Genomic DNA, 14395 nt, shown 5'->3' with positions numbered 1-14395 from the left:
GTTAAAAGTTCCTAAATGTTTAATGTTTGGGGTTTTTTTTTAGGTTCCTGTTGGTCCTGTGACCTATCCCTGTGCAGGGATCCTGCCACAACTCACAAAGTGTTTCAAGTGCCTGAAAAAGAAACACAAACTGTGCCTCAGAAACATCCTAATTAATTTTTTTTTCACTTTTCATTCAAGTTCTCCAAGATTTTAAGCAGCTGTTTTATTCCAGGCACAGCAAGGAAGGGGTTTCCATGAGGAAAGCAGAACCAGGGAGCAGGGAACATACCCCTCAGGGTCAGCAGAGCTCCAGCTCCTTTTCTGTGGGGTGACAGCTGCCATCTCCTCCCCAGAGTGCCTGCAAGGAGACATTTTTTCACACCTTGGATTAGCTCTCCAGTAAAAAGAAACTAAACAAACCCAAACTTTTTGTCCCCTCTCTTCCAGCCTGAGGTGATGATTGCCCAATGTTCACTTTCCCCTTAGGTGCAGCCCCAGAGTAAACACCCTGTGCCCAAGAGGAGCCACAACAAACACTCACACCACAGAGGACTGGTTATAAACGCTCATTGACTGCTGGAAATCATCAGAAATCATTCATTAATCTGCCAGGAGGGGGAAATTCCTCCTCATCTGCCCCTGTCAGGGTGTTGCTGGGTGAAGGGAAGAAGAGGTGACTGGTCAGGAACACCCAAGGAGTGGCAGAGGATGGAGCCAGGCAGCTGAGTGGTTGGAGCTGCACAACCTCAGCCCAGAGCAGGGCTGGCAGGGGGGGAGGGAAGGTCAAGAAAATGCTTGGGGAGCAGAGGGGAAAACCAGAGGAGCCTGCAGGAAACCTGGGAGATAAGATATCAGGTGCAGGTGGGAGAGGGACAAACTGCCAAGGTCTGTGTGTGGGAGCAATGCTTACACACCAACCCACGGGGGGGTCCCGTGGGCATCTCCCTGCACTGCCCCCACCCCAGGCACCCACAAAACCCCTCCCCAAAACCCCCAGCACCCCACACCTCAGGTTTACACCAACCCTGCGCCCTCCTGGGACACACCAGCCCCTCACCTCAGCACCCACACCTCTCCCCCCCCCTCCCTTCCCCAAGCTCTTACCCAAAGCCCCCCAGAACCCCCTCCCCAGGTCCTTCCCTCACCCCCCCACTCCCCCACGCCACCTCCAGAGGTTAAATACCGCTCGGAGCACCTCAGCACAGCACCAAACCCCGGCCCAGAGCCCTCACACCCCTCACACCCCAGGGCCTAGCGACCCCCCCCTTCCCCCCAACCCCCTCAGACCGCTCAGCCCCGCACCAGGCCCTGACACCCGCAACTCTCCTTCCCTCCCCCAGGCTCTGGGTCCCCGCATGGCACCCAAACCTCACCCGTGGAACCCCCCGTCCCCGTCCTGACCCCGCTCCCCCCGTCCCAGCCCCGCTCCCTCACCTCAGCGCCGCCGCCATCTCTCCCGCGCCTTCCAACCCGCGCGCTCTCTCCCGCCCGCCCGCCCTCCCTCTTTCCCATTGGCGCAGAGAACCGTCACTCACCTTTCCTTCGTCGCCATTGGCTCATGCCTCCTCGCCACCGCCCTACCCGCCTTGTCAGCCAATCAGAGGGCAGCGCTCCCCCCGCCCGCTGGGGGACTCCAACTCCCAGCGTGCCTCGCGAGCGATAGAGCCGCCTCCGCGGCCGGCGGGGCCGCGCGGGGGTTGATGGGAGTTGTAGTCCGGGCGGGCCGGCAAGAGGCTCATGGCGGCGGGGATGGGGGGGGGGGGCCGGTAAATCCGTGGATGCTCCGTGCGCCGCTTACGTTCCGCAAAAAAAAAAAAACCAAAAAACAAAAGCAAAAAACCACCCAAAACACTTAAAACGAAATAAAAACCGCAGGGAATACTTAAACGCAACCAAACCTCTACGGAAGCGCCGCGCATGCGCAAGGGGCCATGGCGAATGCGCAGTGCTCCCGCCTGCCCCCCCTTTACCTTTCCCTGGTTCCCCCCCCCCCGTCCCCCCCTTCTTTCCCCGCCGTCCGGAGCCGCTGCCATGGTGTTTTACTTCACCTCCAACGGTGAGTGTGCTCCAAAAAAGCGGTTCTGAACCCTAAAACCCCCCCCGGGGCCTTGGGGAAGCGAGGGGGGGATGGGTGGGATGTGTCAAGGCCGCGGCTGTGAGGGGAGCGCTGGGCCGCACCCCCCCCCCCCCGGTACCGCCTCCTCCTCTCTGGAGGCTTTTTCTGAGGTAAAAAAAACCCGGTTTGGACCCAAATGGAGTTTGAAGGAGCTCAGGGGGGTTCCCTGAAGGGGAATTTCCCTGGGGGGGGGGATTTCCTCAGGTTTTTCTCCCCAAACTTGCGGCTGCCAGAGGGCTGAGGGAAGCTTGTCCTCCTTGGTTTGGGTTTACTTAGCTTTTTAATGCAGTTAAATCTTTTTTAATTCCCCCCACGGGGAGAGCTCGGTGGGTTCTGGAGCTTCTGGAATCTGTGGGTTGGTGATAACTTAGGAATATTCCTTTTTTTTTTTCCCCTTTTTTCTGGTTTGCATCCTGGCTGTAACCTCCCTGCGAAAGAGTTTGTAACCCCCTTCATCCCTCTCCCCGCAAAACTGCACATAAAGTAAAATAATAATAATAAAATAACAATAAAATAACAAAATAAAGAATAAAATACCCTGACAGGCACACGGGGTAACTTTAGGGGGAAGGGGGGTAAGGATAAAGTACAGATAAACCCCCTCCAAAAAACGTGAAGAAGTAAAACTATAATTCTTTTTGGTGTGTAAGATGATAATTGACACTTTTGGGTGTAAAATGATCATTCTGACATGTTCCAACCCAGTTTTCTTGCCAGAGAGAAGTCTACAGCAGATGTTCTCACCTCCTCTGCTCTCTCCAGGGTGGATTTCTTTTTGTTTTCCCCCCAACCTTTAGCTCCTTTATTTGAATTATAATAAAATAAATCTCTCTCTCCTGTATTTGAACTTCCATCTCTTTATTTTTTAAGCTAAAAAAGCCTTCTCTGGGTTGTGAACTGGGGGCTTTCTAAATAAAATGCCCCCAAAAAGCTTTGGTGAAGAGTTGGGGGGATCCAAACCATTTCACAAGCCTTGAAGTGAAGCAAGTTTTACTGTTTTCATGACATTAAAAGTAAGATCTGACACTGTAATTTCCAAATCTATCTATTTTTTTATTATTATTTTTAAGGATTTCATTCGTTTGCTTTTAGTTCCTAGCTTGGTGAATCCAACCTTCCTGGCTCCCAGGCACACTGCTTAATGAAACAGATCATAAATCAATTATACTCTCAGCCACCTGCATGTTGAGGGCTTTGGGTTGTTTTGGTTTTGGTTTGGTTTTTTGGGTTTTTTTCCCCAGAAATTTGGATGAGATGCCACTTCCCAAAAGTCCTTTAGGGACAAAATCTGGAAAAAACACAAAGAAATCTGCCAGGGGGGAAGTGGGATGGGTGGTTTTCATGGGAATTTCTGTGACCAGGATGTGTGTCTAAGCCCTGTTTTGGTTTGTTTTTCTGTCTCTCAGTTGTCCCTGCAGTTTACACCATTTACATGGGAAAAGACAAGTATGAAAGTAAGTACATGAGAAGCAACCTGAGAACTTGGGGTGGGATTTAAGGTCGGTTTGAAAGGATCTCTTTGTATGTCTTCATTTGGTTTCTGCTTTGAAAACTTCTCCACCCTTGCAAGTTTCCCTCAGGAATCTGCCTTCTGTGTCCCTTTTTAGTCAGGATAAATAAATCTTACAAATCCTCCAGGCAAGGGAGCTGCTTTCAAACAGGAGTGAAAACTACAGCAGCTGAAAAAGGAAAATAAAAATGCTGTTTATCAGCTTGTGCCTGATAACTTGCTGAAAAAAAAAAAAAACAAACCAAACAAAGAAAACCCAACCTTCTGTGGTTTTCCCCTCTCAGTGTTGGGTGAAGGTTTTGGTTCTGGAAGGAAGAAACACAGAGAGATACTTGAATAAATATCTTTCCACTTCAAGTTGTGAACATGCTGGGGAGGTCCCTGGCCTGCCAGGTGCAGCCTGAAAGCTCTTTGCTCTGTCTCTCAGTTGGCTGACCTAACAGTGGAGAATTCACTGCATTTCTACCAAAAAAAAAAGGGTTGTCAGGGCCTGGCCCAGGCTGCCCAGGGCAGGGCTGGAGTCCTCATCATGCCTGGAGGGGTTTCAGAGCAAGCCCTGGGGATGTGGGGATGAGGGACATGGGGCAGGGGTGGCCCTGGCACTGCTGGGTTAGCTCCTAATCCCAGGCTGGATTTTGGAGCATGTGGTGCTTTCCCTGGCAGGGATGTTTGCCCACCTGGAGATGGGTCTGGACCTGGGAAGGGTCTGGAGAGCAAGGAGAAGGTCTGGAGAGTAAAGAGGAGGGTCTGGAGAATATCAAGAAGGGTTTGGAGAAGTTGTGAGGAGCATCTGAGGGAGCTGTGGGTGGTGATCCTGGAGCAGAGGAGGCTGAGGGGGGGGTCTGGAGAAGATGGAGAGGGTCTGGAGGAGGCCAAAAGTTCCTCTTGTCCCAGTCACAATTCCTCCTGTACCTCCTGTGGCAGAGCTGCAGCAGCCACAGCCCTGAGGCTGCAGCTGGGAGAGAACTTCAGGAAATGGTGAAACTGCCCAGGAGCAGCTGAGGGAGCTGTGGGGGAACTGAGCCTGGAGCAAAGGATGAGAAGGAGATGGAGGGGCTGGAGAGTGTCCAGAGAAGGGAATGGAGCTGGGGAAGGGGCTGGAGAAGATGGAGAAGGATCTGGAGAAGTTGTGAGGAGCATTTGAGGGAGCTGTGGGTGCTGATCCTGGAGCAGAGGACCCTGCAAGAGGGTCTGGAGCACAAGTCTGGGCAGGAGAAGCTTGAGAGAGCTGGGGGTTCAGCTTGGAGCAAAGGAGCAGAAGGAGATGGATGGAGTGCATCCAGAGAAGGACAACAGAGAAGGGTCTGGAGAGTAAGGAGGAGGGGCTGGGGAAGATGGAGATGGGGCTGGAGAGTAAGGAGAAAGGTCTGGAGAACATGGAGAGGAGTCTGGAGAACAGGGAGAAGGTCTGGAGAGTAAGAAGGAGATTCTGGAGAACATGGAAGGGGTTGGAGAGTAAAGAGGAGGGTCTGGAGAAGGTCTGGAGGAGTTGTGAGGAGCATCTGAGGGAGCTGTGGGTGCTGATCCTGGAGCAGAGGAGGCTGAGGGGAGACCTTGTGGCTCTCTGCAAGCCCCTGAGAGGAGGTTGGAGCCAGGGGGGGGTCGGGCTCTGCTCCCAAGGAAGAAGGGATGGGACAAGAGGAACTTTTGGCACACCTCAAGTTGTGCCAGGGGAGGTTTAGGTTGGAGCTGGGGAAGAATTTCTGCCTGGAAAGGGTTGTCAGGGCCTGGCCCAGGCTGCCCAGGGCAGGGCTGGAGTCCCCATCATGCCTGGAGGGGTTTCAGAGCAAGCCCTGGGGATGTGGGGATGAGGGACATGTTGGGGAAGGGTTGGACTGGATGATCTTCGAGGTCTTTTCCAACCCAGATGATTCCGTTGCTGGTTCCTGTGCTGGTCATGTTATAAATCAGGTCCCATAAAATGAGCAGGACACCCCAATTAATGAATCAATGGGAATTTAATAGCAAGTAACAAGAAGCAATAACAGCACTGGGCACCAGGGGATCTCTGCTCCTCAAGAAGGTGCAGGCAATACTGATTCTTCTTATGCAGACACATCTTGTGTTTGGTTAACCCCTTCTCTACACTAATTCTTCTGATGCAAACAGCTCCTGTGTTTTGGTTAACCCCTTCCTACAAAGGTTATCTATTTTAAACATGATTACACAGCATTCTGTCACACTACACTTTTTCTCTCCAAAGTACATTCTGCAGTTAACATCCTGATCTTCTTTCACTACCTCTATCTTGCCTTTATAGGTAAATACACTACAAATGTTCTCCTTAGGTTGAATGAGCAAACATTACATGTAAGTTATTGCAGTTTGTCACAGTCACACAATGTTTTCTGGCACATAACTTTGGGATTAATACTTCTATTTTATAAACAAAGTTACAGAGGTTAAATGAACAGATATAACTGTTACAGTCAGGCAGGTGGATTTGTTGTTGAGGAGCTCACTGATCCTTTTCTTCCTCCAGATGAAGATTTAATCAAGTATGGCTGGCCTGAAGATATCTGGTAAGTGCTGAACCCCCCCAAAACAAACCTGCCTTGCCTCCCACAGCTGAGGGAAACGATCACAACACCCCCCTGGGTAGATTCCCCCCTTTTTGGGGAGTTGAAATGCAGCTCCTGGGATCCTTTTTCTCCTGGATCACTTCCCCCTCCATCCCCTGCTGCCTCCAGGGAAGAGCTGACCCCTTCCTGACCCCTTTTTGGGGTTTCTCTGCCAGGGAGGGGGTTGGGTTGTTGGCTCCTCAAGGCCACCAGAGGAGGGAAAACAAAAGGAGGGGAATTCCCAACCCTGTCTGCTGCCCTCGGTGGCATTTTGGGCGTCTGGCTGAGGTCAGGAACTTCCCAGGCTGACAAGATCTGGGAAGGAACTGGCAAGGATCACCACGGGGGATGGATCCTGCCCCTCACCCTTCTGCAAGGTGACCTTTGCCGGGAGGAGCTGAGGTGTCCTGGTGGAGCTGGAGGGTGAGCAGGGCAGAGGAGATGTTGTGTCAGCACTCAGCTACATGGCAGAGGGAATATTTTGTTTCTTTTCTAGCAGGAGGGGGAGGTTGCTTCAGCTGAGGAACAAACACTCTGCTAGCCGGATCCCTTCCATTTTCTGTCTCAAGTTTTGCCCTCTCACTAAATAATTTGAGCTGCTGATACTCAAGAGTGCCCTTGAGATTCCTCCTCCAATTCCCTGAGCCACAAAACTCCTCTTTCCTCATCTCTTTCCACTCTTGCAGCTTAATGCTGACATCACCCATGGTTTGGTTTGTTTGGTTTTGGTTTTTTAATTGTTATTTTAATTGTTATCTCCTAGTGCCATCTCAGCCAAATGTCAGGGGTTCTCTCGTGGGGCTCTCCTGGGAATTGGTCTCCTCTTCACCCTGCCTGGCACCTCTTGGTGCTTTCTGCTCAAGAGGGGTCAAGGGAAATGGGTGTAGGAGGCTCAGGAGGTGAGAAGTGGGAGTTGGAGAGCTCTCTGTCTTGAAGGAGGAAGGAAAATAATCCCATGACATCAAAAAGAAAAGTCAAGAGGTGACACAAGATCAGTTCTCCTGTTCTGTCCTGGGATGTTTGCAGGGCTGGAGTGAGCATTGATGAAGAGAGGGGCTGAAAAAACAGGTGAAGATGGTAAAAACCAGATTTTTCACCATGAGGGCTGTCAGGCACTGGAATGGTCTCCCTGGGGAAGGGGTGGATTCCAACACTTTGGAAAGTTTGAAGTTTCAGCTCAGCTGAGACATCTCACATAAACAATATTAGAAGGGAAGGACCAGGTAATCCTTGAGGTCCCTTCCAAGCTGATTCTCTGAACATTTCTAGAATTTAACTCTCCCTGGAGTGGCTCTTTTCTCACTTGTTAGGAAGTAAAACCTTCCAAATAGGGAATCTGTCCCTTCCTCTCCTTTAAATGTGCTTTTTCTGTTCTGGTGCCACAGGTTTCACGTGGATAAGCTCTCCTCTGCTCATGTCTACCTTCGGTTGCACAAGGTAATCCTGAGCCACTTGGCTTTAAAACCAGGAGAGTTCACCCATGGAAGAGTCCAACCTGCCCACTCTGCACTGATTCCTCTCTGCAGGGATCCCTCAGGGTGCAGGAGACCTCGGGGTGGGGAGGCTGAATTTCATCCTCCAGCACCAGAAGGAGATGGAGAGGCTGGAGAGTGTCCAGAGAAGGGAATGGAGCTGGGGAAGGGGCTGGAGAAGATGGAGAAGGGGATGGAGAGTAAGGAGGAGGGGATGGAGAACGTGGAGAAGATGGAGAAGGGTCTGGAGAACATGGAGAGGATCTGGAGAAGGCCAGAAGTTCCTCTTGTCCCAGTCACAATTTCTCCTGTACCTCCTGTGGCAGAGCTGCAGCAGCCACAGCCCTGAGGCTGCAGCTGGGAGAGAACTTCAGGAAATGGTGAAACTGCCCAGGAGCAGCTGAGGGAGCTGTGGGGGAACTGAGCCTGGAGCAAAGGATGAGAAGGAGATGGAGGGGCTGGAGAGTGTCCAGAGAAGGGAATGGAGCTGGGGAAGGGGCTGGAGAAGATGGAGAAGGGGATGGAGAACAAGAAGAAAGGTCTGGAGAGTAAGGAGGATGCTCTGGAGAACATGGAGAAGGATCTGGAGAAGTTGTGAGGAGCATCTGAGCCACTTGGCTTTAAAACCAGGAATGTTCACCCATGGAAGAGTCCAACCTGCCCACTCTGCACTGATTCCTCTCTGCAGGGATCCCTCAAGGTGCAGGAGACCTCGGGGTGGGGAGGCTGAATTTCATCCTCCAGCACCAGAAGGAGATGGAGGGGCTGGAGAGTGTCCAGAGAAGGGAATGGAGCTGGGGAAGGGGCTGGAGAAGCTGGAGAAGGGTGTGGAGAAGTTGTGAGGAGCATCTGAGGGAGCTGTGGGTGCTGATCCTGGAGCAGAGGAGGCTGAGGGGAGACCTTGTGGCTCTCTGCAAGCCCCTGAGAGGAGGTTGGAGCCAGGGGGGGTCGGGCTCTGCTCCCAAGGAAGAAGGGATGGGACAAGAGGAACTTTTGGCACACCTCAAGTTGTGCCAGGGGAGGTTTAGGTTGGAGCTGGGGAAGAATTTCTGCCTGGAAAGGGTTGTCAGGGCCTGGCCCAGGCTGCCCAGGGCAGGGCTGGAGTCCCCATCATCCCTGGAGGGGTTTCAGAGCAAGCCCTGGGGATGTGGGGATGAGGGACATGCTGGGGAAGGGTTGGACTGGGGGGTCTTTGAGGTCTTTTCCAACCAAGACAGTTCTGTCATCACCAGATCATGGGGATGAGGTGGAAGTTTTACCACAGCCCAACAGAACCATTGATTTGGGGGTGTCCAGGCACCCTCCCCTTGCTCCAGTGGGGAGCATACCTGTCAGAAAATCAGTCTGGAGCTGCTCTGTGGCACTTTGAGCCTCTCCCTCAAACCCCACAGAAGACTCCAGGCTTCTAAAATGTGCCATGTGGAGGTCCTGGGTTGTGTGTGCAGAGCTTGGTGTCCCCACAGCTCCTCCCTCACCTTGTGTTCCTGTCACAGGGACAGACAGTGGATGACATTCCTAAAGAGGTTTTGATCGACTGTGCCCACCTGGTGAAGGCAAACAGCATCCAAGGTAATGCAGACCCCAGGGAGGTGCTGGTGGGGAGTGTTCCTGGTCCACACCAGCCTTTTGGATCAACCCTTTGTGTGATGTTTCTGTCCTGGTGCCCAAAGTTCAATCCCTGCCCGAGGGTTTTCCAGGAACCAGATGTCCCTCACAGCTGCTGGGGCTGCCCCTTAGGAAGGAATAACAGCACCAGGAGGAATTTGAAACCTCTGCAATGCCTCTTTGTGCCTCCCTGCTGTGCTGCCCCAGCCAGGAAGACCTTGCAGGCTCTTCTCTAGCACCACCTTGGGGCCCCCTTCCCATGGTAATCCTTCTTCTGGCAAGGGACAGGCTCCATCTGGAGCTGCTTAGCTCTGCTGCACCACTCCTGGTGCTGCCATGTCCTGGTGTCCTTCCACTCCCAACAACTTCTCCCTTTCCTTTTTTCTTGCCTAGGTCTGGGACAGGAAGGAGAACTGTCCCCTTCTCATGCTCACAGGAGGTTTTTGTCACCTCTTTCAGCCAGGAAAGAGTTGAAACGTTTCCCTCCTTTGTTTTGCTTTTTTATTTTTCTCTCCTCTGCCCTCTAGGCTGCAAGATGAACAATGTCAACGTGGTCTACACACCCTGGACCAACCTGAAGAAGACAGCAGACATGGACGTGGGGCAGATTGGCTTCCACAGGCAGAAGGATGTAAGTGTTTGCTGGCAGGATGGAATGCTTCCCTGCTGGGTTGTCTTCAGCCCTAGAGCCAAGGAATCAGAGAATGATTTGGGTGGGAAGGGAGCTCTAAAGCTCCCCCAGTCCCAGCCCTGCAGTATCAGGGACACCCTCACCCCGATCAGGGTGCTCAGAGCCTCCTCCAGCCTCACCTTGAACATCTCCAGGGATGAGGCCCCGAACACCTCCCTGGGCACCCTGTGCCATTGTTCCACTGCCCTCATGGGACACAACTTGTTCCTCACATCCAATCTAAAGCTGCTCTTCTCCAATTTAAATCATCCACCCATGAAGCATGGAGAGAGATCCCAGGGGGGTGTTTGGACTTGCCTGGAGTGTCCTTGCATGACTGGAAGGCCTCAGGGGTTTGAATATGAGGGATCTGGAGGTGTCTGTCACTTTGCTGAAGAACCATGTCCCAAGCCTGACCATTCTGGCAACCTGGGCAACCAGGGGCTCAGCACCCTCACCCCAAGCAATTCCTCCCTCACATCTCATCCCCAGCTCCCCTCTCCCAGCTCCAAACCCTTCCCCCTTCTCCTAGCCCACTCCAGCCCAGCCAGGACATCACCTTATTCCAGGCCACCACTAACCCATGTCCCACACCTGAGAATCACAGAATGCTCATGGCTGGAAAGGACCTTGGAGATCACCAAGTCCAACCAAACCATTTCTCCCTCCCTCCCTCCCTGCCCAAGATCTCCTCTCCATCTCCCCTCTCCCAGCTGCAAACCCTTCCCCCTCGCAGGCTCCCATCCCTCCAGGCCCTTGTCCCAAGTCCCTCCCCAGCTTTCCTGGAGCCCCTTCAGGCACTGGAAGGTGCTCTAAGGTCTCCCTGGTGCAGCCTTCTCTTCTCCAGCCTCAACACCCCCAACTCTCTCAGCCTGGCTCCAGAGCAGAGCTGCTCCAGCCCTCCCAGCAGCTCCAGGGCCTCCTCTGCACTGGCTCCAACAGCTCCGGGTCCTTCTGCTGATGGGGACCCCAGAACTGGACCCAGCACCACTCCAGTTTATTGACCAAACCAGATCTCAGGGCAAGGATTGCCTCTGGGGCACTGATTTCCCTCCTCATCTTTGTTTCTCTGGGATTCAGCCCTGGGGTATCAAGCAGAACTGGGGTGGTTTGTTTTGTTTTCTTCTGTTTTGTGGTTTTTTTTTCCACAGAGGAAGTTCCCAGATGAAAAGTATGGGTTTTTTTTTTTATAAGGATCACAGTTTTTTGCCCTCCCAAGGTGAAAATGCTGACGGTGGAGAAGAAGGTGAATGAGATCCTGAACAGGCTGGAGAAAACCAAAGTGGAACGTTTCCCTGACCTGGCTGCTGAGAAGGAAGCTCGGGACAGGGAGGAGAGGAACGAGAAGAAAGCCCAGATCCAAGAGATGAAACGGAAAGAAAAGGAAGAGATGAAGAAGAAGAAAGAGCTGGAGGAGCTCCGGTGAGCTGGAAGCTGAAACTCCCTCTGTTTCCCTGGGTGCTGGGGAGGGGAGGAGCCCTGGGTCAGGGGTTTGTGTGGAGCACTGGGGTTCAGCTGACCTGCTCTGCCACGCCTCACTGCCTTCCTTTTGTGTCCTGACAATCGCTGAGCTTTTCCCCCTTTTCTCCTCAAAACAATCCTGGCTGTTCAAGCGTTGCTGAAAGAAAGGATTGTGCCCTTCCAAACCCTTTTCCTAACCTGGGGGAAAACTGGGCCAGGCCTTTCCCTCCTCCCTCCCTTCCTCTCTGCTTCCAGCTTTGAGCAAAATCTTTTTTTGGGTTGTTTTTTTTTTTCAGCTTTTATAAAGTGATGTTTGCAAATGAGAGTGAAACCCGAATTTGGGGTTCCCTGAGGGATTTGCCACCCTCCTTTGAGAGGAGCAAAGTAAAGGGAGGAGAAGTCCTCAGTGGGCAGGAAGCAAGGGGCCTTGCCTGCTTATTTAACCTTGTCCTCCAGCTGCCTCTTGGCTCCCCCCCAAGATAAAGGATTTTTCAACCTCCTGGGATGATTTAGTTTAAAAAAAAAATAATAATAAATTATTAAAAATGTGGAGGAGTCTGCACAGTGCCTGGGTTTTGTTTGCCTGGGTTGAGTTAGCCAAAGGGTGTGAGCTAAACAAATAACTCAGCCTCCCTGAGAAAGGGAGAGGGGAAAAAAAATGGGGGTTTTGGTCCTGTTTGATCCCAATGCCTCTCTGCTGGGCTGGGGGGGTTGAAAAGAGATGGTGCAAGATAATCTCCTTTCTCTTCCAGGAGCTACTCGTCCTTAATGAAAGCTGAGAACATGTCCTCCAATCAGGTAGGAGCCAGCAGATGGCCCCAAAAACCTTCTCAGGGGTGGCTGAAATTCAAGGAGGGAGCGTGACAGAGCACTTGTCCCTCAGCCCTCCTCAGGGAAGGACGTTCTGAGAGGTCCCTGTGTCAGTCAGGAGGAAGCTGAGCTGCTGGAGGTGGCTGCCACCTCCTCCTGCTCCCTGTCCCACCCCAGTGACACCACGGGCAGAGCTGGAAGTGGGGAACCAGGATTGAGCTTCCAGTGAATCCCAGGAAGGGGTTTTGTGGGAAGGGAGGGAGGGAGTCCCAACTCCCCCTGCAGCCAGCAGGGACATCTTCACCCAGAGGTCACTCAGAGCCCCATCCAACCCCACCTGGGATGGTCCCAGGGATGGGGCATCTCCCACCTCTCTGGGACACCTGGGGCTCAGCACCCCCACACCAAAAAATGTCTCCCTCAGATCTCCCATCTCCCCCCTGTACAGTTTAAAACCATCACCCCCCTCCCTTGTCCTGTCACCACAGGGTCCTGATAAAAGTCTGGAAAGCTGGGGAGGGACTTGGGACAAGGGCCTGGAGGGATGGGAGCCTGCGAGGGGGAAGGGTTTGCAGCTGGGACAGGGGAGATGGAGAGGAGAATCCCAGAGAAGCAAAGATGAGGAGGGAAATCAGTGCCTCAGAGGCAACCCTGACCCTGAGATCTGGTTTGGTCAACAAACTGGAGTGGTGCTGGGTCCAGTTCTGGGATCCCCATCAGCAGAAGGACCCGGAGCTGTTGGGAGCCAGTGCAGAGGAGGCCCTGGAGCTGCTGGGAGGGCTGGAGCAGCTCTGCTCTGTAGCCAGGCTGAGAGAGTTGGGGGTGTTGAGGCTGGAGAAGAGAAGGCTGCACCGGGGAGACCTTAGAGCACCTTCCAGTGCCTGAAGGGGCTCCAGGAAAGATGGGGAGGGACTTGGGACAAGGGCCTGGAGGGATGGGAGCCTGCGAGGGGGAAGGGTTTGCAGCTGGGAGAGGGGAGATGGAGAGGAGATCTTGGGCAGGGAGGGAGGGAGGGAGAAATGGTTTGGTTGGACTTGGTGATCTCCAAGGTCCTTTCCAGCCATGAGCATTCTGTGATTCTCAGGTGTGGGACATGGGTTAGTGGTGGCCTGGAATAAGGTGATGTCCTGGCTGGGCTGGAGTGGGCTAGGAGAAGGGGGAAGGGTTTGGAGCTGGGAGAGGGGAGCTGGGGATGAGATGTGAGGGAGGAATTGCTTGGGGTGAGGGTGCTGAGCCCCTGGTTGCCCAGGTTGCCCAAGGAAGCTGTGGCTGCCCCATCCCTGGCAGTGTCTCAGCCCAGGTTGGATGGGGCTTGGAGCCCCCTGGGCTGGGGGAGGGGTCCCTGACCATGGCAGGGTTGGAATTAGGTGACCTTTAGGGTCCCTTCCCACCCAAACCACTCTGAGCTTCCATGAGTTATGGAGCTGGAGGAAGGGCAAAGCCAGGCAGATCCAGCCTGGTTTCCCAGGTGGAAATCCCCTCAGGCTCTGAGGCAGGGATGGTCCCACCAAGCTGCTGCTGCCATCCCAGCTTCCCCCCAGGTGACAGCAACCACCCTGCCCCCAGGGCTGGGGTTGGGCTGATTCCACCAGGTTTGGCCCAAAATGTCAGGAAACCAGGAAAAAAACAAACCTGGCAAGTGCCTCCTCCTCCTCCCCTTTCCCCACACGTCCTGATCCCGATTTTTCTTCCTGCAGGATGGGAATGATTCTGATGACTTCATGTAGGGCCCAGTCCCTTCCTCAGCTCTGAAGTTGGTCGGGATGTCTCCAGCTGTCCCCATCGCTAAGAATGCCAAAAAAAAAACCAAACCCAAACCAAACAACCCCAAGAAACCAAAAGGAAAAACAAAACAAACAAAAAAAAGTGACCTCTTGCCTCTGTTTCTTCAGAACCTGGTTGGTTCTCCTGCCCATGGACAACCTCTGGTGGGAAGGGAGAAGATCTTGGTGTCTGCACCTCCACGGGAACCCGAGGTTTCCTTGGGAATTCTGCTGAATTCCCGGGGCTGTTTCCTCACAAATCCTTCTCCTGAGAGAAGGGTGGGAAGAAGAGTTTCAGTTCCCTGCCCCCTCCACCTCTCCCCACCCCCCCGGGCTGGAGCTTTCTCACTCAGTGCTCTCTGAAGCTTCTCGGGGATGATTCTGTCGCCAGTCTGTCGCGATAATCCTGTATATATGTCACGATTAAAGTCACGGCGTGCTGGTT

The 14395-nt window shown here is 53.2% G+C and overlaps 1 protein-coding gene across 2 annotated transcripts; it reads left to right on the top strand.

Annotated features, from left to right (window-relative positions):
- Nucleotides 1–1942: 1942 nt before the first annotated feature.
- CCDC25 (coiled-coil domain containing 25) lies at nucleotides 1943–14395 on the top strand. Of its 2 annotated transcripts, none has more exons than XR_003988898.1 (9): nucleotides 1943–2038; nucleotides 3505–3552; nucleotides 6091–6130; nucleotides 7555–7606; nucleotides 9135–9210; nucleotides 9774–9877; nucleotides 11111–11338; nucleotides 12130–12175; nucleotides 13885–14394. XR_003988898.1 is itself a non-coding variant. In XM_030468684.1 (9 exons), exons 1-9 carry the CDS (start codon nucleotides 2014–2016, stop codon nucleotides 13912–13914), a joined length of 624 nt encoding a protein of 207 aa, XP_030324544.1. In that variant the 5' UTR covers nucleotides 1943–2013; the 3' UTR covers nucleotides 13915–14395. The 2 variants fall into 2 exon arrangements, 1 of the variants encoding a protein (XP_030324544.1); XM_030468684.1 differs by having other exon boundaries at nucleotides 11136–11338; nucleotides 13885–14395.

Source organism: Calypte anna, unplaced genomic scaffold, assembly GCF_003957555.1.
Source record: "Calypte anna isolate BGI_N300 unplaced genomic scaffold, bCalAnn1_v1.p scaffold_216_arrow_ctg1, whole genome shotgun sequence".
Classification (NCBI taxonomy): domain Eukaryota; kingdom Metazoa; phylum Chordata; class Aves; order Apodiformes; family Trochilidae; genus Calypte; species Calypte anna.
The sequence above is the reverse complement of the archived record's forward strand: the minus strand, read 5'-3'. Positions and strand labels throughout refer to the sequence as shown.